The 25,026-nt window shown below is 36.9% G+C and overlaps 1 protein-coding gene across 1 annotated transcript in view; it reads left to right on the top strand.

The window, feature by feature from the left end:
• Positions 1 to 24,111, top strand: part of PEX3 (peroxisomal biogenesis factor 3) — a 41,040-nt gene extending 16,929 nt beyond the window's left edge. Inside the window, exons 4-12 of the mRNA XM_002714856.6 lie at positions 5,737 to 5,780; positions 8,278 to 8,402; positions 8,695 to 8,761; positions 8,869 to 8,923; positions 9,462 to 9,630; positions 11,552 to 11,622; positions 16,821 to 16,943; positions 19,284 to 19,380; positions 23,201 to 24,111. Coding sequence (XP_002714902.1) covers positions 5,737 to 5,780; positions 8,278 to 8,402; positions 8,695 to 8,761; positions 8,869 to 8,923; positions 9,462 to 9,630; positions 11,552 to 11,622; positions 16,821 to 16,943; positions 19,284 to 19,380; positions 23,201 to 23,284 — 835 coding nt within the window. The 3' untranslated portion in view covers positions 23,285 to 24,111. The remainder of the gene's footprint in view (positions 1 to 5,736; positions 5,781 to 8,277; positions 8,403 to 8,694; positions 8,762 to 8,868; positions 8,924 to 9,461; positions 9,631 to 11,551; positions 11,623 to 16,820; positions 16,944 to 19,283; positions 19,381 to 23,200) is intronic.
• Positions 24,112 to 25,026: the final 915 nt, after the last annotated feature.

Here is a 25,026-nt window from a genome sequence, read left to right as displayed (position 1 = left end):
TAGCATCTTAACTGCTGTACTAAATGCCTCTTCCATAAAGTTACATTTTAAATAAGTAGAGCAAATGAGTTTATATTTTAAATTACTAACAAAATGAAATACAAATCTAACATGAAGTACAAATCTAACACTAATAATTTATATTATCATAACAGTTTACAAAGTGTTTTCACATATATTACCTCACATGTGGCATGCAGTATGTACAGGAGTACCATAAATTGGTATGATGCTGTGTTAGTTTGAAAAGACTTTCAGGGCTGGCGCCGTGGCTCACTAGGCTAATCCTCCACCTTGCAGCGCTGGCACACCGGGTTCTAGTCCCGGTCGTGGTGCTGGATTCTGTCCCAGTTGCCCCTCTTCCAGGCCAGCTCTCTGCTGTGGCCAGGGAGTGCAGTGGAGGATGGCCCAAGTACTTGGGCCCTGCACCCCATGGGAGACCAGGATAAGTATCTGGCTCCTGCCATTGGATCAGCAAGGTGCGCTGGCCTCGGCGGCCATTGGAGGGTGAACCAACAGCAAAGGAAGACCTTTCTCTGTCTGTCTCTCTCACTGTCCACTCTGCCTGTCAAAAAAAAAAAAAAAAAAAAAAAAAAAGACTTTCAGAAGAAAATGGCTTCTTTTAATGAACATGATAAGAAGCAATATGGTTTCCCTAAATAGAGTTTAATCATTGTGAGCCCCTGAATTATTTACTTGCCCTTCTAAGAAGGGAGAAAAGGAAGTGCTATTCCCAGAGTGTTTCTCTCTGCCAGGTCTGTTGCTAGGTACTTTTCATACAGATATGCTCCCATTTCCAAATATCCTTGTGGGTCAGTTATATATGTTTTGTAGATATGCATTTAGCACTCATACAAACTAAATAGCAAGCTAGAAAATTTCTTTCAAACATTTTCTACACCCAGAGACTAAAATCCACTCAACGTGGATTAAAGATCTAAATCTATGACCCGACACCATCAAATTATTAGAGAATATCAGAGAAACCCTGCAAGATAATAGGCACAGGCAAAGACTTCTTGGAAAAGACCCCAGAGGCACAGGCAGTCAAAGCCAAAATTAACAATTGGGATTACATCAAATTGTGAAGTTTCTGTACTGCAAAAGAAACAGTCAGGAAAGTGAAGAGGCAACCAACAGAATGGGAAAAAATCTTTGCAAACTATGCAACCAATAAAGGATTAATAACCAGAATCTACAAACAGATCAAGAAACTCCACAACAACAAAACAACCCACTTAAGAGATGGGCCAAGGACCTCAATAGACATTTTTCAGAAGAGGAAATCCAAACGGCCAAAATAACAATGGTTTTGTGTACTTGGAGTTTTTCTTATTTGATTTAAATATGATACTAGTGATGAAGGATTTCCCCCTGTAAATTCCCTCATTCTTAGAAGTAGGTAGGGCTTGATTTATAGATAGTTCATATAATTATGTAAAGAAGAAACATATAAAGGAGTTAAAGGAGTTGCTCTTCACCAGGAGAAAGCACCTGGCTCCTGACTTCGGATTGGCGGAACGTGCCGGCCGTAGCGGCCATTTTGGGGGTGAACGAATGGAAAGGAAGACCTTTCTCTCTCTCTCTCTCTCTCTCTCTCTCTCTCTCTCTCTAACTCTGCCTGTCAAAAAAAAAAAAAAAAAGGAATTGCTCTTCATCAAACTAATACTTAATTACCACCTATCTGTACATAAATAGGAGATAGAAAAGACACAGATGTTAATTGCCTTAAGTTTTATTGTTATTGAAGAGAAAAGGCAAAGGAAGTAAGTGAATAAGCAACATAATAAATATGGTATCATTCTTCATTCTTGGTGAAGCTGTGTTTTCTGGAAGGCCCTATGTTCCATATGTTTTGGAGATTCAAGATAATTAAGAAAGGTTCCTTTCCCTTTAAGACATTGTGATCCATAGAAGGAAATAAACTAAGCAATTTTTTTATAATTCAAGACCTATTATATTAATGCTATGGTAAAAAGAATAAAATTTGGGAAGAAAATGTGGGAATATAGAGACAAAAAGGATTAATTTTAATTAATAATTCTGGACAATTTTAAAGAAAAGCTATCATTCCCTTATTCAAAATGTGAAGAGAATTTCTTAAATTCTAAAGAGTCTGAGATGGTTCACAGTTCTCCTTACTCACTGTTTCCTCTTTAAATATATTAATGTTATTTTCTCTTGCATTTCTTTGATTTGAAGTTATTTGCAATTTGGGGGGAACATATCCATTTGAAGAGGGTCTGGGCCATTGTAAAGTGTAGTTAAATAAGGTCTCCAGTCTCATGACTTTAGTCAGTGCTGGGCTCATATAAGCCTATTAAGCCAGTTAATTTTCTCTTTAAACTAATTTCATATAACTAATTGAAATAAATGTTTTGATAGCCTTCTTTGTTGATTTCCTAATAGCAAGTAAAAAAATCTCACTGGTTGCAATGCTTAGCATTCTTATTGGAGCCTGGTAAGGCTTCAAAGGCAGTCTTAAACGCATTCTATTACAAGAGAGAGAACATTATCAAAGATTTAAAGTCATTAATCTTCAATTCTTAAACACAGAATTAAGATAAACTCATATAATATTTAATCATATTTCAGTGACATTAAAGAGTCTAGGGGCAGGCATTTGACCTGTTAAGATGCCAGTTAGGATGCTCATGTCCCATATTGGAGTGCCTGAGTTTGAGTGCTTCCTGCTTCCAGCATCCTGCTAATACACTCTCTGGGAGGCAGCACATGATGGCTCAAGTATCTGTGTTCCTGCCACCGACATCGAAGACCCAGACTGAGTTCCACTTTCTCAGTTTCAGCCTAGACCAGTCCCAGAACCAATGGGTAGAAGAATCAATTCTTTTTTTTTTTTAACTTTTATTTAATGAATATAGATTTCCAAAGTACAGCTTATGGACTACATTGGCTTCCCCCTCCCCCCGATGACTTCCCTCCCACCTGCAACCCTCCCCTTTCCCGCTCTCTCTCCCCTTCCGTTCATATCAAGATTCATTTTCAATTTTCTATATATACAGAAGATCAGTTTAGTATACATTAAGTAAAGATTTCAACAGTTTGCACCCACATAGAAACACAAAGTGAAAAATATTGTTTGAGTACTTGTTATAGCATTGAATCTCAATGTACAGCACATTAAGGACAGAGATCCTACATGAGGAGTAAGTGCACAGTGACTCCTGTTGTTGACTTTACAAATTGACACTCCTGTTTATGGCATCAGTAATCTCCCTATGCTCCGGTCATGAGTTTCCAAGGCTATGGAAGCCTTTTGAGTTCTCCGACTCTTATCTAGAAGAATCAATTCTGTCTCTTCTCTCTTTTCTCTTCTCTCTCCAATCTCCCCCAAACTTACCCTCCCTCCTCCCTTATCTCTTCTCTCTGTCTTCCTTTCAAATAAAAACTTAGACAAAATGTTAAACTTTTTTTTTTTAAGATTTGTTTTATTTATTTGAAAGAGTTAGAGAGAGAGGTCGAGACAGAGACAGAGGTCTTCCATCCGCTGGTTCACTCCCTAGATGGCCACAATGGCCGGAGCTGTGCTGATCCAAAGCCAGGAGCCAGGAGCTTCTTCTGGGTTTCCCATGTGGGTGCAGGGACCCAAAAACTTGGGCCATCTTCTACTGTTATCCCAGGCCATAGCAGAGAGCTGAATCGGAAGAGGAGAAGCAAGGACTAGAACTGGCACCCATATGTGATGCAGACGCTTCAGGCCAGGGCTTTAACCCGCTGCACCGCAGCACTGGCCCAAAAACGTTGAACTTTTTAATACTGATACTGTTGTTTTGAGACTATTGTACATAGAATGAGGAATGAAGCAAATTAGTAATTATGTTTCACTGATTGCAGTGTGGGCAAAATGAAGTACAGATGTAAAATCGACAAGATTAAGTTAAAAACTATGTGATCCAGCCAGTGCTGCAGCTCACTAGGCTAAACCTCCACCTGTGGCGCCGGCACCCCGGGTTCTAGTCCCGGTTGGGGTACTGGATTCTGTCCCGGTTGCTCCTTTTCTGGTCCAGCTCTCTGCTGTGGCCTGGGAAGGCAGTGGAGGATGGCCCAAGTGCTTGGGCCCTGCACCCGCATGGGAGACCAGGAGGAAGCACCTGGCTCCTGGCTTCAGATTGGCATGGCACGCCGGCCATGGCAACCATTTGGGGGGTGAACGAATGAAAGACCTTTCTTTCTCTCTGTCTCTCTCTCTCACTGTCTGACTCTGCCTGTCATTAAAAAAAAAAAAAAAAAAAAACTGTGATACAGGGCCAGTGCCGTGGCGCAGTAGGTTAAGCCTACACCTGCTGTGCCAGCATGCCATATGGGCACCGGTTCTAGTCCCTGTTGCTCCTTTTCCAATCCAGCTCTCTGCTGTGGTCTGGGAAAGCAGTTGAACATGGGCCAAATGCTTGCACTCCTACCCCTGCATAGGATACTAGAAAGAAACTCCTGGCTCCTGGCTTCAGATCGGTGCAGCTCCGGCCTTTGCGGCCATTTGGGGAGTGAACCAATGGAAGGAAGACCTTTCTCTCTGTCTCTTCCTCTCACTGTATAACTCTACCTCTCAAATAAATAAATAAATAAAATCTTTAAAAAAAAAAAAAACTCTGTGATCCAAATTTTTAACTGCAAGTATCAGTAATAATTTAATATTTTTAAATACATAGGAGTATAAATAATACAGATACACATATTTACTGGCTTAATCCACTAAAAAGGATTAGAAATAATGACCTATCAGCCGGCGCCGTGGCTCAATAGGCTAATCCTCCACCTTGCGGCGCCGGCACACCGGGTTCTAGTCCCGGTTGGGGCGCCGGATTCTGTCCCGGTTGCCCCTCTTCCAGGCCAGCTCTCTGCTATGGCCAGGGAGTGCAGTGGAGGATGGCCCAGGTGCTTGGGCCCTGCACCCCATGGGAGACCAGGAAAAGCACCTGGATCCTGGCTCCTGCCATCGGATCAGCACGGTGCGCCGGCTGCAGCGGCGGCCATTGGAGGGTGAACCAACGGCAAAGGAAGACCTTTCTCTCTCTGTCTCTCTCTCTCACTGTCCACTCTGCCTGTCAAAAAAAAAAAAAAAAAAAAAAAAAAAAAAAAAAAAAGAAATAATGACCTATCCAGTAGCAGGGAACATACTTAACTACTGTTTCACACCAGAATTCTTGGAGAAAGAGGTAATTTCAGATCTGTAGTAAGAATTGAAAAGGATGAACCCGGAACAGATTTGGTGTCAGAAATTGAGGAAGCCACCAAAAACTAATGGTTAATGTCAGAAGGGTTCAAGAGCCAACCTAAGTAGCCTTCCAGTCATCAAAGTTGTGCAGTTTGAACATGACTAAGGATAACTGTGGGGCATTGGGACACATCAAGTATTTTAAATTCATGTGTTTATAACGACACTTTTAACAAGAAAAAAACACCTCATTTACTTTTGAAGGATTACAAAGCCCACTTCATTATTTGTAAAATGGTAAATAAAGGAAAGAAATAAACATTTTTCATGCTTTGCCTATATGAATTTCTAAAACATGTATGCAAGCACTCAGAAAGAGGGAAGAGACTGGTAGAATATACACCAGTGAAAATGGTTATCATTGGTTAGTGGAATTATATTTGTTTTTATTGTATGTTATGGTCATTGCTTTCTACAGTTATCCTATATTGTTTTTAATTTAAGAAAGTAAATATAGATCAAGTTTTCTATTATACTAAATTATTATTTTCTGATCTCTTTAGGCCTTCAAACAAGGTAGAAATATGGGAGGACTTGAAGATAATAAGTAAGAACATATTCTGTGTGACGGAATCCCTTAAGATAATTATAAACAGAAATTTTTGTACTGTAATATACTTCCTCATAGTGGTGTTATCAGAATTAAATAAAATAATACTTATAATGTAAGTAGATTGATGCCTGGCCATAGAAAATACTTGGTAAATAGTTATGGTGGTGATTTTACTATTGTCATAATGATAGGTAAAATGTCCTGGACTACACATGCCAATGTTTTCACTGATTTCTCTAATGTAATACTTTAAAAGAAGTTTTTACTACAAGACAAATAGTAACTTTGCTTTGATATTATATGTAGACTTTTGTTAGTGATAAAAATTTGAAACAGAGCTTTCTGGGGGTTGTGTATCTGCCTGTGTCTCAAAACTTCATATCATCAACTATTCCTAGTTTCCTATACATTCAACTAGTCCTATCAACTGAATGATGCATATGCCTTACCTACCTGAAAACAAGTTAAACTTCTAGTACCCTGTGTTTCCTTTCAGCTATTGTACTTTCTCACACTCCTACAACCAAAGATTTCTACATTCCCTTACTTCTTCACTCCTACTCTCTCTTTGACACACTACAGCTTGGCATCCACTCCTTTATCCTCACCCACACAGATCTCACTGGGATTAGTAGTAATTCTTTGTTCCTAAATCCATTACACATTTTCCTCCTGCTAGATCCCTAGACAGCAGCCAATACCTTTTCTCTCTCCCTGTCTTGAACATTCTGTTCTGTACTGCTGGGAAATCTATCCATGGATTTTCTCCTGTCTTCCTATACTTTTTTTCCTCCAGTCCTGTGAATTCATCCTTTTTTGCCTGCCATTGAATGCTGGAGTTCTATATTCAGCCTCCTCCTCTTACTCTAACCTGGCTATCAAAACCGCTCAGAGTTCTGAGGCTACAACCAAAGCTTCTGTGCTTTCCATTCCTTCCTTGTTTTCTTTTCTAAGCCAATAACATTGAACTCTCTTACCCAATATATTATATATTTTTTGACAGGCAGAGTTAGACAGTGAGAGAGAGAGAGAGAGAGAAAGAAAGGTCTTCCTTCCGTTTGTTCACCCCCTAAATGGCCACTACAGCTGGCACACTGTGCTGATCTGAAGCCAGGAGCCAGGTGCTTCCTCCTGGTCTCCCATGCAGGTGCAGGGCCCAAGCACTTGGGCCATCCTCCACTGCCTTCCCAGGCCGCAGCAGAGAGCTGGACCGGAAAAGGAGCAACTGGGACAGAATCCGGCGCCCCAACCGGGACTAGAACCCGGGGTGCCAGCGCCACAGGCGGAGGATTAGCCTAGTGAGCTGCGGCGTCGGCCCAATATATTATTTTTTTCAATTAGAAGATACCTAATCTACTTCAAACAAGTTGTAAGGAGATAGATTATGAAATGTTTTCTTTTTTATTTTTTAAACTTTTATTTAATAAATATAAATTTTGAAAGTACAACTTTTGGATTATAGTGGTTCCCCTCAATAACCACCCTCCCACCCAGAAACCATCCCATCTCCTACTCCCTCTCTCATCCCATTCTTCATTAAGATTCATTTTTAATTATCTTTATATACAGAAGTTCAACTTAGTATATACTAAGTAAAGATTTCAACAGTTTGCACCCACACAGACACACAAAGTATAAAAAATACTGTTTGAATACTAGTTTTACCATTAATTTGCATAGTACAACACATTAAGGACAGAGATCCTACATGGGGAGTAAGTGCACAGTGACTCCTGTTGTTGATTTAACAATTGACACTCTCATTTATGATGTCAGTAATTACCCAAGGCTCTTGACATGAACTGCCAAGGCTGTGGAAGCCTCTTGAGTTCACAAACTCCAACCTTATTTAGACAAGGCCATATTCAAAGTGGAAGTTCCCTCCACCCTTCACAGAAAAGTACCTCCGTCTTTGATGGCCAGTTCTTTCCGCTGGGATCTTACTCACAGAGATCATGAAATGTTTTCAATTGGTATATTTTTGTACTTGAAACAGTTACAAATATATTTTTAAAAGTCATCATATAGGGCAGGCATTTGGAAAAGTTGTTAGGATAAAAAAGACAAAAGCTGCTTGGGATAACCACATCCTGTATCAGAGTGCTTGGGTTCAAATCCTGAATGCCCTTTCCATTCTAGCTTCCTTCTAATGCACACACTGAGAGGCAGCAGATGATAACTCAAGTACTTGGGTCCTTGCTACCCAAATGGAAGACCTAGATTAGGTTCCCAGCTCCTGGCTTCAACCTGGCCCAATCCTGACTGTTATGGGCATTTAGAACTGAATCAGTGGATTAGAGATCTCTTTCTGTCCGTTTGTCTACCTCTTTTTTCCTCTGTTTCTCTGCCTTTCAAATAAACCAAAATTAATGAATTAATTTTAAGAGTAATCTTATAAAAAATCACCATAAGGATGCTTTATGATTTTTCCACAGTTATTGGTGTTTTAATAACAGTACCAAATCCAAATGGTTTTCTTTTTTCTATGAAGGTTTCACAAGAAGTATCGTGGCTGTGTACAGTACTTGTATGCTGGTTGTTCTTTTGCGAGTCCAGTTAAATATAATTGGTGGATATATTTACCTGGATAATGCAGCAGTTGGCAAAAATGGCACTGTAAGTTTAATAGATTTAAAGCAGATATTGCCCTTCCTTTCAAGAGGTTCAAAGTTTATTATTTATTTGGATAATAATTTCTATGAAAGAAATATATTTATATTTCCTGTGATTGTAAACTTTTAGCATTAATACTTTTCATCTTTTGATACCAGACTCCCTGATATATCAAAGAATACTTTTTTGTCCTATCATTCTAGACATTGAAAACCTCAGGTCATATTATGGTTAAAATGTTACTTCTTTCCTAACAAAACCATTGATAATTTAACCTTATTTCTGTTTTATACAGACTGTTCTTGCTCCTCCAGATGTCCAACAACAATATTTATCAAGTATTCAACACCTTCTTGGAGATGGTAAGATTCTTATTTGTGACCTGTGTATTTATTTTAATTCATTTATTTGTGTGATTGAGGAGTTTTTTATGTGGGCATAGCTTTTCAATGCGTTTTTCCTTTATTAGGCCTGACAGAATTGATCACTGTTATTAAACAAGCTGTGCAGAAGATTTTAGGAAGGTGAGACGTTTTCTGACTTCTTGATTATGGTGAATATAAGATAAGTTCGAATTGTTCAAGTGAAGCTAAGATTTCACAAACAGTAGCTTATGAAATTCTCTCTGTAGTCTAATACAGATAGCACCTTGGGGTATTGCATTGTAAAACCCATTTCTTCATCAGAATCAACCTTTTGATACTACGGGGAAAGTTTTAATATTTCCCTGCTTACTTATTGATTTCCAAACATTAGAAGTATTTGGATCATGAGATAGAAGTCCTCCTTTAAAATCTTTGGAGGCTTTTTCCTTCCACTTATACTAGTAATATATACAATTTCAATAGAAATTTTCTTATGAAATCTTCAGCAAGCTTTTTCTTGGCTCTGTAATAATGACCCTTAACTGATCACTGATTTCTTAATTCATTCTAGTCCGGTCAGCATTTTCAGGTTTGACTGGATAAAAAAAGATTTCAGATAGTAGCCTATTAAGAAGAGTGTCTATAGGATGTGTTGTACAGTTTCAATTTATCCTGATTCCCTTTTCTCCATTTCTAGTGTTTCTCTTAAACAATCTTTATCTCTTTTGGACTTGGAGCAAAAACTAGAAGAAATCAGAAATCTTGTTGAGCAGCATAAGTCTTCTTCTTGGATTAATAAAGATGAATCCAAATCTTTATTATGCCATTATATGATGCCAGATGAAGAAACTCCATTAGCAGTTCAGGTGCTTAATTCATACCCTTTTAACCAAACCAATTATTCTATATTTTTGAAATTTGTTACTATCTCTTTAAATTTAAATTTCTGACTCTCTTGAAAGGTGATAGAAAGATTTATGTTGTAATAACTGAAATTAAACTCCATTAATTTAGAAAACAAACTGCAGTGGTTGCTAATTTCTAGTTAGAATCACTGATAATTTTATATGCTTTTTGAGTAGTTATAATATGTGCCAAGGGATATAAAATGAATATACGTTAGGACTCAAGAGACAAAGTGAATACTGCTTATTTGTATAAGAGAAGTATAGAGAGCACAGAGCAAGAGCCAGTTTTGCAAGATTATCAAGAGCTATATATGCCAAGATAAGAAATGTGAATTTAACTCTGTAGACAAAGAAAGATAAATTTAACCTGACTAGTCACAATCACATTTGGTTTTTAAAATAAATAGTTGTAGTATGATAATGGACTGAGGACATTTTAGTCATCTAGTTGAGAAACAAAGAAGGCCTGTCTAATAATTATCAACTGTGGTATTGCAACACAGTGGTGTGTGTCCTAAGCAGTTATTACATATGTTATCATTTAAAAACAGTAAAAATGCCACAGATTGCAGGTTATAGAACTCATTTTTTAAAATTAATCACTTTTCGTTTGTAAACTGGATTAAACCCATTCTTTGTAATTGGGAGAAGCCTCAGAACATAGAGGTCCCTATGCCATGCCTCAGTATGGCAGCCCTGTAGTACAAAATGCCATGTTTTACTGCCTACAGGTTTTCCTCTGCCCTAGAAATCCCAAAGGTGACCTGTGTCAGTGCTGACAGACCCTACATTTGTGAGTAGGGGAAAAAAGTTGCAGCTCATTTAAGGGGTCCCTGTGATTGAAGGGTAGAGTCTAAACTACTAAACAAGGACAACATGTAAGACAGAATTAATGGGAAAAAATTATAGGAGAAAACTTACGAAACAGAATCACAAAGAGCTGTAGTAAGAAAAACATTTAAAAAATGCTTTCTGGGGCTATAAAATAATTTTAAATTATCCAAATTTTAAATTTCTTTTTTTTAAAGATTTATTTATTTATTTGAAAGTCAGCATTACACAGAGAGAGGAGAGGCAGAGAGAGAAACAGGTCTTCCATCCACTGGTTCACTCCCCAGATGGCCGCAACGGCCAGAACTGCACTGATCTGAAGCCAGGGACCAGTAGCTTCTTCCTGGTCTCCCATGTGGGTGCAGGGGCCCAAGGACTTGGGCCATCTTCTACTGCTTTCCCAGGCCATAGCAGAGAGCTGGATTGGAAGTGGAGCATCCGGGACTAGAACTGGCGCCCATGTGGGATGCCGGTGCTTCAGGCCAGGGTGTTAACCCACTGCGCCACAGCGCCAGCTCCCCAAATTTTAAATTTCAATAGTGAAACTAAAAACAAAAATGACTCAAAGGAACAGGTGAAGCGAGGAATGAACAACTGTGTCTTACTGAACGGAATTAAAACCTGAAATAGATTGAAAGAACACACAGAGCCTCTGATAGACTGATGACAAAATGCATAGCCTCATAAAATTTCTTAGTCGTAAAACAACAAAAACTAATCCCAAACCTTTGCAATCTCAAAGCCCATATTTTTTGCTGTTGTTCTTGGTTTGGTTTTTTTTTTGTTTTTTTTTGTTTTTGCTTTTGTCTATATATGCTGGAACTCAATCCAAGAAAGGCCAGATAAACAAAGATCTTGAAAAGCATGATTTCACTTTGATTCATATTTTAAATACTATTCACCGGTGCCTATGTACATAAACCTTTTGAGTTTCACATTTTTTGATTTTTGAAAGAGTTTTAGATTTCCTGAACTCTTGAGTCTATAAGATTATCATATCCCTATTCTGATAGTTGAAATGCTGAAGGATGGCATTTTAATTTTACAGGCCTGTGGACTTTCTCCTAGAGATGTGACCACTATTAAACTTCTCAATGAAACTAGAGACATGTTAGAAAGGTATGTGTACTGCATGTAACATGCAAAATATGTTTATGTTTCTAATGAACTTAACATTGTTTTGTAATTTTTCTAAAACATACTCAATATGATATCATGTAATAGAGTTTCCTGCCTAAACTGGAAGGAAGCAGGGATTTTTTTCATTATACCCATGATTTGCCCATCTACTTCCCAAACCTACAGATTCTGGTATTGTGGTTGAGGAACCAGAAGGTAGTTAGCATGTCTATTTTGAAAAAAAGCTTTCAGAGGTAATTCTGATGTACCCTGTATATACTGGTAAATGTGTAACAGCCGACTCTTCAAGGAAAAAAAAAATTAAATTGCCATAGCAGATCTCAGGCTACCAGTTTGAAGTCCTTGAATCCCAAATTGGGGAATTGGGAAGAGTTATCTTTGCAAGCCAGCACTAGCCAGCTTCAGCTAACTTTCAGTTACACACGCATGCCTACAAGTGCTCAACTGTATACATATACATGCAAACCCAGGCACAGACCCAAACATGTACACTGCATCGTAAGAACTGTTTGCCCTTTTAGGAAAGACTATAATGTTCCTAAAAACTTCGAGTAGTAAAACTTTCACATCTTCCCTAAATTGAATATTATTACTTTTTAAAGTCATCTAAAAGAGAGCCAGGTTGTTTAAAATGGAAGAAAAACCAGATTATTCATTAAAGTCCCTTTTAAATTGATGATACTATATACACTTGTGGGATAATTTAAGCCTATTTTCTGTATTACTATTTTCTGAGGAAATGATATCCTCTTCCAATAATTTTTTGTGATCATCAAGGAAATCTGCAATTTTTCCTTCCTTCTTTCCATTTTTATTTTTTTATTTGAAAGGCAGACACATAAAGAGAGTCAGACACATCTCTTATCTGCTAGCTCATTTCCCAGATGCTGAAGAGCCAGAAATTCAGGCAGGTTTTCCACATGGGTGACAAGGACCCAACTACTTGAGCCATCAGCTGTTGCCTCCCAGGGTGTGCATTAGCAGAATGGAATCAAGACTCAAACCCAGGCACACCAGTATGGGGTGCATGTGTCCCCAAGCATCATCATAGCCACTGTGCCAAATTCCTATCCCTGCCTTTCCTTTAACCATTAGTGTTTCCTGAGTGTTTGTTATTATTTCATCTTCAGCTACCCCAGACAGTTAGATCTACTCTGCTTTTACTATTATGTGTATGCTAAAGATTCCCAAACTTTACAACCTCAGTCCTGTACTCAGAAAGTGGTGTGGATTGAGAATTCTGTATGTTCTGTATGTCAGTAATAAAACTAATTTGTTCATATAATTATTCATTTATCTCATGGAATAATTTAGTCATCAACTATATATTGGCCATCTATTGCATATTAGGACTTGTGGTAGATATTAGCTCCTCAGCCTTCCTGGAACTTATATTTTAATGGCAGAGAATAACTGCATTGATGAAACACAAAGAGTGAGAAAATGACCACTGGTGCTGTTTTTCAGGTTAATCAGAAAAGTCCTCTCTGAGGAGATATCATTTGACATTTGAAAGTTGAACTAACAGTATTTGTGGAATTATTTGATGTGAGTTGTGAAAGAGGAGGCAGAGATGATTCTTAGGTATTGAAGCTGAGCATTTGAGGAAGTAAGAATTGCCATTTATATTTCGGCCATGTTGAGTTTGAGAAGATATAAAGATATAAATTTGGATATAATCAACTGGTATATGGTATTCAGAGTTACAGAGATGGAAAGAAATAGAAGCTTTAAACAAGACTGAATCATAGACCATACCACAATTAAGAGTTTAGGAAAGGGAGAAAGAACCAGCAAAATAAGCTGACAGGAGCTGCCAGTGAAATAGAACACCAGAAGAGTGAGGTGTCCTAGGAGACAACTGAAAAAAATATTTCAAGGAGCAAATTGAGTCAAATGTTTCTGAAAGGTCAGATAAGGACAGAGAAATGACATAAGATGGGTCAAGATGGTGATCTTGCTCAGAAGTTTCAGAGGAGTAATGGAGATAACCTGATTCGAAAGAATTAGAGTTGAAGTAGAGACAATGAGGATAGGAAACTATTTTTTTGCTTTGAGAGATAGCAACAAATTGGATAGTATTTGAAGGGGAATATGGGATCCAGAAGATTTTGGCTTTTTTTTTTTTTTTTTTTTTAAGATTTCCTTTATTTATTTGAGAGGTAGAGTTACAGACAGTGAGATGGAGAGGCAGAGAAAAAGGTCTTCCTTCCTTTGGTTCACTCCCCAAATGGCCACAACAGCTGGAGTTACACTGATCCGAAGCCAGGAGTCAGGTGCTTCTTCCTGGTCTCCCAATCTGGTGCAGGGGCCCAAGCACTTGGGCCATCTTCTACTGCTTTCCCAGGCCACAGCAGAGAGCTGGATTGGAAGAGGAGCATCTAGGACTAGAACCTGCGCCCATATGGGATGTCAGCGCCGCAGGGGGAGGATTAACCCACTATGCCACGGCACCAGCCTCGAGATTTTGGTTTTGGTTTTTAAGCATTTTAAAACACACCTTTCAGTAGACTAAACTCCATGAGATTAATAATTTTTCACTTTTGAGTTCATCTATGTATCCTTTGCTCTTAGAATAGTGTCTTGCATGAAGTAAACATTCAGTAGGTGTTTAGTGAGTTAACTGAAATTGACAGAAGAGGGAGAAATTGATGTAGAAAAGCAGGATAATTTTAGCAAAGAGTCTTGAATCCAGAAAGGAATGAGATTCAATATACAGTAAGAAGGATTGGTTTTAGGAGTCAGGGAGCATTGGCTAATGATAGGTACAGATGTAAGGCAATAAATACAGTGGGGACAAGTAAGTTTATGGGAATTCTCATTGCTTTTATTTTATATGTATATGAAATAGGAAGCCAGGTGACTTATTTCAAAAAGCTACCCTCATTTCTTTCATTGGCCTAAAAATGAATTTACTTTAATGAGAATAGAAATTAAAATTTTTGAGCATTTGGGCTTCAAACATTGTTCTCTACTGCATTATATTTTTACTGATTAGATGGGTACTATAATGACGTTTTTTCTTCAGTTTATATTTCCTCAGTTTCCATCCCCTTAATCATTTTGTTTTTCCTTGAACTTTTATCATATCCCTTTAAAAGAGAATGAAATTGCTATAAACTAGCAATTCCACTCCTAGGTATCTACCAAGAGAAATGAAAATACATGTCACAAAAATAAGAGATTTCATAATAGTATTATTCATACTAGCCAAAAAGGAAATAACCCAGGTGTCCGTCATCCTCAATGAATAATAAATTGTAATATATTCATAAAATGGGATAACAGTTAGCAATAAAAAGGAACAAACCTTTGATACATGCTACAGCATTGATAAACCTTAAAAGTCTTATACTAAGCAAAAAAAGTCAGGCGTCAAAGACCACATGTTGTTTGATTCTTTCTATGAAATGTCCAGAAAACTATAGCAACAGAAAATAGAATAGTGGTTATGTAGGATTATGAATGGGATTGGGATTGGCTACCACTGGGCATGAAAGGTAATGAAAATTCCTGCTGGTGCTGTGGCATAGCGGGTAAAGCTGCCGCCTGCAGTGCCGGCATCCCATTTGGGCACCGGTTTGAGTCCCTGCTGCTCCACTTCCTATCCAGCTCTCTGTTATGGCCTGCGAAAGCAGTAGAAGATGACCAAGTCCTTGGGCCCCTGCACCCACATGGGAGACCAGGAAGAAGCTACTGGTCTCTGGCTTCAGATCAGTGCAGTTCTGGCCATTGCGGCCATCTGGGGAGTGAACCAGCGGATGGAAGACCTCTCTCTCTCTCTGCCTCTCCTTCTCTCTCTGTGTAACTCTTTCAAGTAAAATAAAAAAAAAATTTTTTTAGATTTATTTATTTATTTATTTGAATGTCGGAGTTACACAGAGAGGAGAGGCAGAGAGAGAGAGGTCTTCCATCCACTGGTTCACTCCCCAGATGGCTGCAACAGCCAGAGCTGCACTGATCTGAAGCCAGGAGCCAGTAGCTTCTTCTGGGTCTCCCATGTGGGTGCAGGGGCCCAAGGACTTGGGCCATCTGCTACTGCTTTCCCAAGCCATGGCAGAGAGCTGGATCGGAAGGTAAAATAAAATAATATTTTAAAAAGAAAATTCATAAAATTAGATTTTAGTGATAATTGTACAACTACATAAATTTACTAAAAGCTATTAGCATACATTTTAAAGGTGTGAATTTTGTAGCATCTAAGCTTCTGAAGGGAGAGAAAATGGCAGAAAAGGTAGATATGTGCACATTGTGATTTCAAAAGCTGAACATAAATAGACATTTTCCAACTTTCATAGTACTTTTATAATTATTTTTGTAAGAGTTTTTACGAAGTACTAACAGTATAAGGAAAGGAGCTTGAACTTTAAGATCAAAGAGGTCTAGGATCATATTTGAGCCCATTTACTAGTTACATGGGCAAGCTTCTTCATCCCTCAAGTAACTAGTTTCTCATCTATACTGATAGTAATAATTTCTATCTCACTGGGTGTCCTGATAGAGTATGTAAAACCAATAATCTGTGACTATGAAGGGTTTCAAGAGTTTCCTCAAGAGAACTAATACCAGTGCTGATATTTAAAAAAAATACACCGTTAAAGCCCTAATATTAAAATCTAGTGACGTAAGTGAATATTCTCATTATGTTGTGCTAAATAATAAACTCATTCTTATGCTTAATTTTTTTAAAAATTTATTTATTTATTGGAGAGTTAGTTACAGACAGAGAGAGGGAAGGACAAAGAGATCTTCCATCTGCTGGTTCACTTCCCAAATGGCTGCAACGGCTGGAGCTGAGCCACTCCAAAGCCAGGAGCCAGGGGCTTCTTCCAGGTCTCCCAAGTGGGTAACAGAAGCCCAAGCACTTGGGCCATTTTCCACTGCTTTCCCAGGCCATCAGCAGAGAGCTGGATTGGAAGAGGAGCAGCTGGGACACAAACCAGCATCCATATGGGATGCCAGTGCTGCAGGCAGAAGCTTAACCTACTACGCCATAGTGCTGGCCCCTATGCTTAATTTTAAACTGCATCTCTTTGATATTTTTGTACTGTTTTAAGCTATAAAAAATAGATTTTGAATAGTCAAAATGTTGATGACTCTGAAAGGAAAACATAATTGCTGAAGTTGTTTCCTTTTCCATTGGGAATCTGAAAAGTAACTTCTTATTTTTTTTATAGTCCTGATTTTAGTACAGTTTTGAATACCTGTTTAAATCGAGGTTTTAGTAGACTTCTAGACAATATGGCTGAATTCTTTCGACCTACTGAACAGGATCTGCAACACGATAACTCCATGAATAGGTAAGATGACATCTAAAAATGTTATATTCATGAATGCTCTTAAAATATTGCTTCAGATATGTTTATTTTTGTTCTAGTTTTTTAAAAATCTTAGAGAATAAATGTGCTTCGCTTTCAACAAATTAAACTCTGTTAAACCAGTAACTTCTTCATTAGCATACACTCCTTCCAAATTCAATATTAAAACTTGCATTCTTCCCAAAAGCTTTGCCACTAATTACGTATTGAAATATTTAAATTGGGAAGCTACCTTTCTATAAACCTGATTCCAATTGTTTTTTTTTAACTCTTTAGAATACAAAGCTTACAATGTACTTACATTTTATTCTGTTGTGTAATGTACTGCAAACTATTATTGGCCTATATCATTCAGTACTTTGATCATTATAATAACCAGGCATTCATGTTGTAGACTCCCATTTGGTTAATTATCTCTTTATAGTTCTAAATATAAGTGTAACCCTTTTCAGTCCTTAGTATAAGACTTGGGAATTTTTAGTTAGGACAGTTGAAATTAATTTTAAACTAATTATTACTAAGTCATGGTTTCATGATGACAGAAGATGCCTAAGAGTTTAATATATCTTTATCCCCTCAACCTGGGCACCTTTGGTCTTATATTAGAATTTATATACTTTAAGGTTGTCTGTTTTGCATGTTTTTATATTATACTCAGTAAATAATGCATTCTAAGTCAATGTTGACTGACTATAAAATCATCCCTTAAAGTTTAGGAAAATAGCATGCAATACGATATGCATTGTGTCTTCAGAAAGTTCATGGAAAATGCATATTATGAAAAAACTGAATAAAATATGAAAATTTTGCACCAAAATAAAACTTACCTTTTTAAAATATATATTTACTTATTTGAAAGGGTTAGAGAGAGAGAGATTGATTTTCCATCCACTGGTTAACTCCCCAAATGGCCGCAACAGCCAGGTTCTCCCACAAGGATGGCAGGATCTAAACCTCGGGCCATCTTCTGCTGCCTTCCCAGATGCATTAGCAGAGAACTGGATCAGAAGTGGAGCAGCTGGGATGTGAACCGGCACCCATATGGAGTGCCTGCATCACACAAGCAACTTAACTCTGCACCACAGGCTGATCCCTAAACTTACCTTTTAATTCTGTTTTTCATGAATTTTTTGAAATTTCCTCATATTTTTAGTATCTGATTTAAGGCTTAAAAAGTATCCACTGCACACCAGGTCCTTTGCTAAGTGCTGAGATAGTTAAATGAGTAAGATGATTATGATACCTAATTTCATTGACTGTTTAATAACAGAAAATAAGTACAAAATCAGGGAAAATTTTGAAACAAGCCACCAAGATACAATGAAAAAGAATAATTCCTGATATCCTCAGGAATACAAAAATCTCCCCACTTCCTATTTTCAAGGATTTCTTCAAATCTCAACATAGCCTCAGCATTTTCATAATACTTAAAAAGAAATTTCTAGTGTACTCCCAGGTTGAATTGAATGAAGTGAGATATTTAATGTAAAAATACTAAGTCTATACAAATGTTTACTGAGCACTGACAAGTTAGAAAGTCATTGCTGTAGTTCAAGCAATAGAAAATGCTTAGCTTAGACTAGACTTGGCAATGGGGAGAGGTAGACACTTTTTTAAACAAATATGTAGAATTTTGGAGGGTATAAGCAGCAGAAGAAAATGCCAAGGTAAATGCCAGGATTCTTGCTTATACCACCAGATGGATAATGCTGTACCAGAGTATAAGGGAAAACATTCAACATTGATAGTAATTAAGAGAACTGCATACAACATGCCGTTTTCATGTTTCAGACATACAAAGATTAAAGAAAAAGATAATGCTCAATAAAGAAGTCCTCATGAAGCAGGAGTTCTCACACACTGCTAGGGAAGCAGAGGATTTTTGACATGTATTATAAACTTTAAAAAATTCATACTCCCTGAACCAGCTGTGTTTGTATCATGCAGAGATTCATTGTCACAGCTACAGGATAGATTACTATATAATCATTAAGAAACAATCAGATAAAAACATTAGAAGAACTTTTTTAAAAACAGAAGAATGCTTATAATAATAAAAATGCAAAATGGTATGCTTGTGTGGTTAGAGTTTTGTGCCAAAAGAAAAACGCAATAAAGCATAGTCATGTATAAAAATTACTGAAAGAAATTATCCATGAGGTCATTTACAGTCTTATATCTAGGTGATAAAATTATGTTTTTTTTTCTTTTTGATACATTTCTGTATATATTCTTCAGTCACTTTGCATTGATTTTATAATTAAAATGTTATATCTTTTGAAGTAATTTCATAAAGTAATTATTGCTGTAATTATTTGCCAGTCTTTCCAGTGTCAGCCTGCCTTTAGCTAAGATAATCCCAATAATAAACGGACAAATCCATTCAGTTTGCAGTGAAACGCGTAGTCATTTTGTTCAGGTAAGAACAAAAGTGGGGAGAGGGAATTATTAGAAACAAATTGTGTTCTGGGTGTAGTCATGTTTCTCTAATGTAAAATTATATTCCCTGCAGTGATACTTGTTTGAAAAAAAAAAAACAAAAACAAATTTAGAACTTGTAGAATGCCCACGAGAGAAACAATGTATCATAGCAAATTTATAAGGTTGGGAATATCTTTCCACATACTATAGTCCAGCACCTGTTGGACTCCATTTTAGGCTGGATGTATTTTAGTGATTAGTTGAACTTATCTAGCCTTAATCTTTTGCATTAAACTGCACTAGTACGTACATCCATCTTCTTTCTTAGATTTGTCTTGTGTAAAACTATTATGAAAAAGGATAGCTTTAACCCTATGTAGTCTTTTTTTTCTGAGCCATTTACAAACTTGGAAACTCTGAGTCAAAAAATTACTTGCAATATGCTTCAGTTGCAGACTGCTGCAGTCATGTACAGTGAGAAGAGACGCTGAGACCTTTGTGTAAAATTGCATCTTCTTAGTGTCTTTTGTCTCAGACAGCTGAGTATATCTTCTCTATAGACACTGTACTTATGGGAATGTGAAGAGTGCTGAGACTGAGGGCTGTATTTCTTCCTTTTGCTTTAATGGCAATAGCCTGTCCTTCACACGTGTATTTTCCCTCACTGTTCTCTTCAGCCTGTCATCATTCTCTCCTCTAACTGATAGGCATTGACATTGCAGAAGAAATAGTAATGCTGATACTATTTCACTGAATTTTAAGCTTCACATATGTACCTGTGTGAGAAAAAAAAAGATTGTAACTTCCAGCCTTCGTTTTATATATAACTGCACTTCTGTAGATGTCTCTGACTGTTCCTTTTGACAGATAAGTGGGAAATACAACCAAGTGTGAAACAACATCAGCCTTAATGATTATGTAATTTTACATATAACATTGTAGTTAAAATCTATATAATTGACAATGAAGTTTCAATCTAGTAAAAACATCATTGGTATTAATATTCAGTAAAATTTTTTAGTGTGACTGTAGATTAAATTTATATGCTAGACCATTAATTGATAAGGCTTCCCTCCATTTTTTAAACTATAATTTATATGAATTAAAATATCAAGTTGTCTTCTTAATAAACTACCATATGCTCCATTACTTCCATTAATCTGTGATACTTTTGCCTTGATTAGAATACTTTAATTAACTTAAATTTAATCCTTTATATAACTGCTGCTACTTCAACCTCTAAGGTATATAGGAGATCCTGTCGTGGAAATGCTTTCAAACATGAGTTGGCAAATTCTGTAAAGGTCCAGATGGTAAATATTTCAGGACTTGTACACTATGCATTTTTGTGTGAAAATAATTCAACTATGCCCTGCAGCATGAAAGCTATCATAGACAATATATAAACAAATGAGTGTGGCTGTTTCAATCAACAGAAACAGGCAGTGGAGGAATTGGCTGGCAGGCCGTAATTTGTTCACCCCTGTGGTATCAAATACTAGCATGATGGTATAGCTTGGAAAAGTAGATGGCAGAATCAGAAAACAACTGAGAAAGCAGAAATATTTTTTAAATATTTTATTTATTTATTTGAGAAGTAGAGTTATAGACAATGAGAGGAACAGACAGAGAGAAAAGTCTTCCCTGCACTGGTTCACTCCCCAAATGGCCACAATAGCCAGAGCTGTGCCAATCCAAAGTCAGGAGCCAGGAGCCTCTTCTGAGTCTCCCACATGGGTGCAGGGGTCCAAGCACTTGGTCCATCTTCCACTGCTTTCCCAGGCCCTAGCAGACAGCTGAATTGGAGAAGGAGCAGCCAGGACTAGAACTGGCGCCCATATGGGATGCTGGCGCTGCAGGTGAGGATTAACCTACTGTAGCACAATGCCTGCCTAGAGGAAGCAATTTTTTAATATTCTTTTTAAGTTGTTTCCAGATAACATAAGGAAAAAATTTTTGTAGTCTGAACAAACCCTGTGATACATAATTTTTCTTCATCTACTGACAACATCCTTTAAATTTCATCAGTAAACAGTAATTGAATAGATTTAAATTCCTTATTTTAAAGCTGGGATTGGCAAACTGTGGACTATGAGCCAAATTGGGCCAGCTATCTGTCTGAGTGAATTTTATTGTATGACATCTATGCAGTTGGTTTATGAATTGTCTATGTTTGCTTTTGTACTGTGGTAGTGTATCTCAAACTTATCCATACACCTCTACTATGGGGAAAAAATATCATCGTCTGCTGGTGTTTATATTAATGCATAAATTAAAAAACTATAAACTCATTGAGATTACAACTTTTTCTTAACTCAAAAACCAGAAATATTTATCATTAAATATAATATAAACTAAAAAATAATTCTTTACTGCAGTATGGCTAATGGCTATGAATTCATTGTTCCAAAGTGAATGTAGACCTGTCTACTACTGCTCACATTGTTGGGTATTCAACCTGCTTCAATACCAGACTTGCTGGGTACTTCAATCTAGTATAATTCTGAATTTACATAGTTTGGCCTTCATATGAAAGATTTTTCTACCTCTGTTCTTGTCTTGTTAGCATAATACACAGTTGAAGTTATGCCACTAAGAGCCATCAAGAACAGAAACATAAATACAAATGTCCTAAAATAAGGGACATTATTAGGTACTGTGTTTATCTTCAAAATTACACAGAATGTGTTTGAGTTTTCTTTCAGATTTTCAGAGAAATCAAAATGCAAAATATACCCTCAAATTTTTGGGCCCCTACAAGCGTATCTGTAAGCGTTGGCTTGAGAAATATTGACCCAGACTGAATACTTCAAACTGAATATACCAGATTCCCTAATGAGAGAATTAACAATGAGATAAGATCAGGACATGCCAAAGGCTCACTTGGGTTTTCCAATAACAGAGGACTCACAGGCCCATGCTTCTGACACTCAAAGGCTCTAACCTTTTCTGTCATGGACCCCTTCACAATCAAATGAAGCATGTGTAACCCTTTTAAGAATAATGTCTGTAAGTGCAGATAGTAAAACTCATAAGATTTTTAAGGCCTTCATCTATAGACAGTTTTCAAAATACCTTTTAAAGTTAAATTGGTGATGCAGCAATATTGCTTCTTTAGTCAAGCATTAAATAATATGCAATGATAATTCTAATAACTTCTACAACTGGAAATGTCTGTAATTTCTACTGAAGACAAGTCACACATCCTGCTAGTAGTATCAGTTTGTTTCTACATTCATACTTGAAAAAAATGCTCAATTTTAGAGGCTAATGAAAATAAAGGATAATAATTCCTTTTCCTTATCTTAGCATTTACAAATCCCTTGGTGGTCACAAACTATTTCTGTGAAGTATTTATGTTTATTTGTGATTTGTTGTGTGTGTGTGTGTGTGTGTATAATATGTACATAGTACATATACACATCATATGTGATATGTAGATCTAAGAAATATTATGCCTCAACCATGTTAGATCAACTTCCAGCAATAGTACCCTCAATCCTACACCTTTAAAGTGGTAAGTATTTATTCAGTAGACCTTGACTAGTACTTCTCATAAACAAAAACTATTTGAAGACTGAGGTTTTTTTTCTAAAAGTTACATTTGAATACTAGTAATACCATAACCCTACATAAAAGAACCTAAATAATAAGTATCCCCTATAGTTTACTACAAGAAACAGTATTTCGTAAATGATTTTCTCTTGGGTTTTGTCTACTACAAAACCTAAATCCAAATTCATTACTTGATTGCAGAATTGAATTCAAGTTATCTATGCCTCTTACAAGCTGTAATGTTATATGGTTACCTTTACTAGGATCTGTTGATGATGGAGCAAGTGAAAGATTTTGCTGCTAATGTGTACGAAGCCTTTAGTACCCCTCAACAACTGGAGAAATGATTTTTCCTTCAAGAAAAACTATGATGGGATTCATTTAAGTATACACTGAATAAATCAACTATACTGAGAATGACAGTTTGTTACCAAAATAACTAATAAAAGTATATTATTAATCAAAGACTTCATTTCATAAGAAAATACATTCATTTGGCATCTTAATATATTTTTTTAAATTCATCAACAAACCAGTTTTTGTGTGCATATGTGAGTGCACACAGAGTACAAATATGAAAATTGTTAATAGTTTGTTACACTGTGGGTATTCTAAACTGACTATAATCTGATGTAGATACTTTTATATATATATATATATACGTACAGATATAGATATACTTGCACACACACATAATACAAAATGCAGTGTGCTTTGACATTACTACTGAAGAAAAAAATCTGTTTGAGAAATAGGTCTTGGATGTGTGAAGCTTCAGAAATGTGCTACTTAACTAATCAAACGGTTCCCTGGACTGCAGTAACCTGGAGTAAATCAGACTTTTATCTAGTTACCCTTCAAAGAAATAAATTATTTGTCTCAATTATACCTTAGTGAAAGACTTTTCTTATGGAAATCAGTGAATTTTAACCATTATTATTGGGTATTTTTTTCTTTTGCTATATTTTCCTTGCTATTTCTTTGCTGTTTTCTAAGGCATTGTTCAAAAGCCTTTGAAAGTTACATTTTGATTTAGAAGCTAAAATTGTGTTGGTGCTGTTTCTTCACAGCTCTTAATTACTTATTCATTTTTATGTAAATAATCTTAATAACTTACTTTGTATTGATTTCGAGTACAGTGGATATCTTATGGCAATAAACTATTTTAATAAAATACGATTCGTTGAGTTTATACTTTCCAGCCATTAGTGTATTTGTTCATAACATTTTTGCTGGTATTGTAGAAGAAAGAATGCTAGTTTTTAGGTTTCATTTTAACTGGTAATATATTTACTGATGCTTTCTTTTCCTTTTTTTTTTTGAAAAATTAAGTTTTTTTCAAAGATTTTTTTATTTTTATTTGAAAGGCAGAGGTACACAGAGAGAGAAGGAGAGGCAGAGAAAGAGAGAGAGAGAGGAGAGGTCCTCCATCCGCTGGTTCACTCCCCAGTTGGCCACAACAGCCGGAGCCCTGCCAATCCGAAGCCAGGAGCCAGGAGCTTCTTCCAGGTCTCCAACGTGGGTGCAGGGGCCCAAGGACACAAGCCATCTTTACGGCTTTTCCAGGCCATAACAGAGAGCAGGATGGGAAGTGGAGCAGCCGGGACTCGAACTAGCACCGATATGGTATGCCAGCACTGCAGGCAGCAGCTTTACCCATTACGCCACAATGCCAGCCCCACAAATTAAGCTTTGAAAAAGCTTAATTCATTGTCTATTAAATCTGTAGTTCTACATTTAGAAAGGTAATTAGGGCAAAATAAATAATTATATATCATATTAGATATATTTTCAGTTATACCAATATTTTCAGTAACATCATTCGATGTTCCTCCAGCATAACCTACAGATAATAGTAGAAAATAGAAAATGAATCATTAAGTCTCTTCTAAGTCCTGGCTATGCCTGGAGCTACCTGGTAGGGAGTCTATGTGCAGAATGTTTAGAAGAAGAAAAAACAAGTGCATAGGGGCAGGCGTGAGACCTATACATTAACATACTGACACACTGAGTGCCCACATCCCACATAGGAGTAGCAAGGTTCAATTCCTGGTATCTCCAATGCCCAGTTACTCCTTCCTGCTAATGC

Source organism: Oryctolagus cuniculus, chromosome 5 (assembly GCF_051225735.1).
Source record: "Oryctolagus cuniculus isolate XC-2025 breed Fujian yellow rabbit chromosome 5, ASM5122573v1, whole genome shotgun sequence".
Taxonomy (NCBI): Eukaryota; Metazoa; Chordata; class Mammalia; order Lagomorpha; family Leporidae; genus Oryctolagus; species Oryctolagus cuniculus.
Note: the sequence above shows the minus strand (reverse complement) of the source record. Positions and strands in the feature narration are given on the sequence as shown.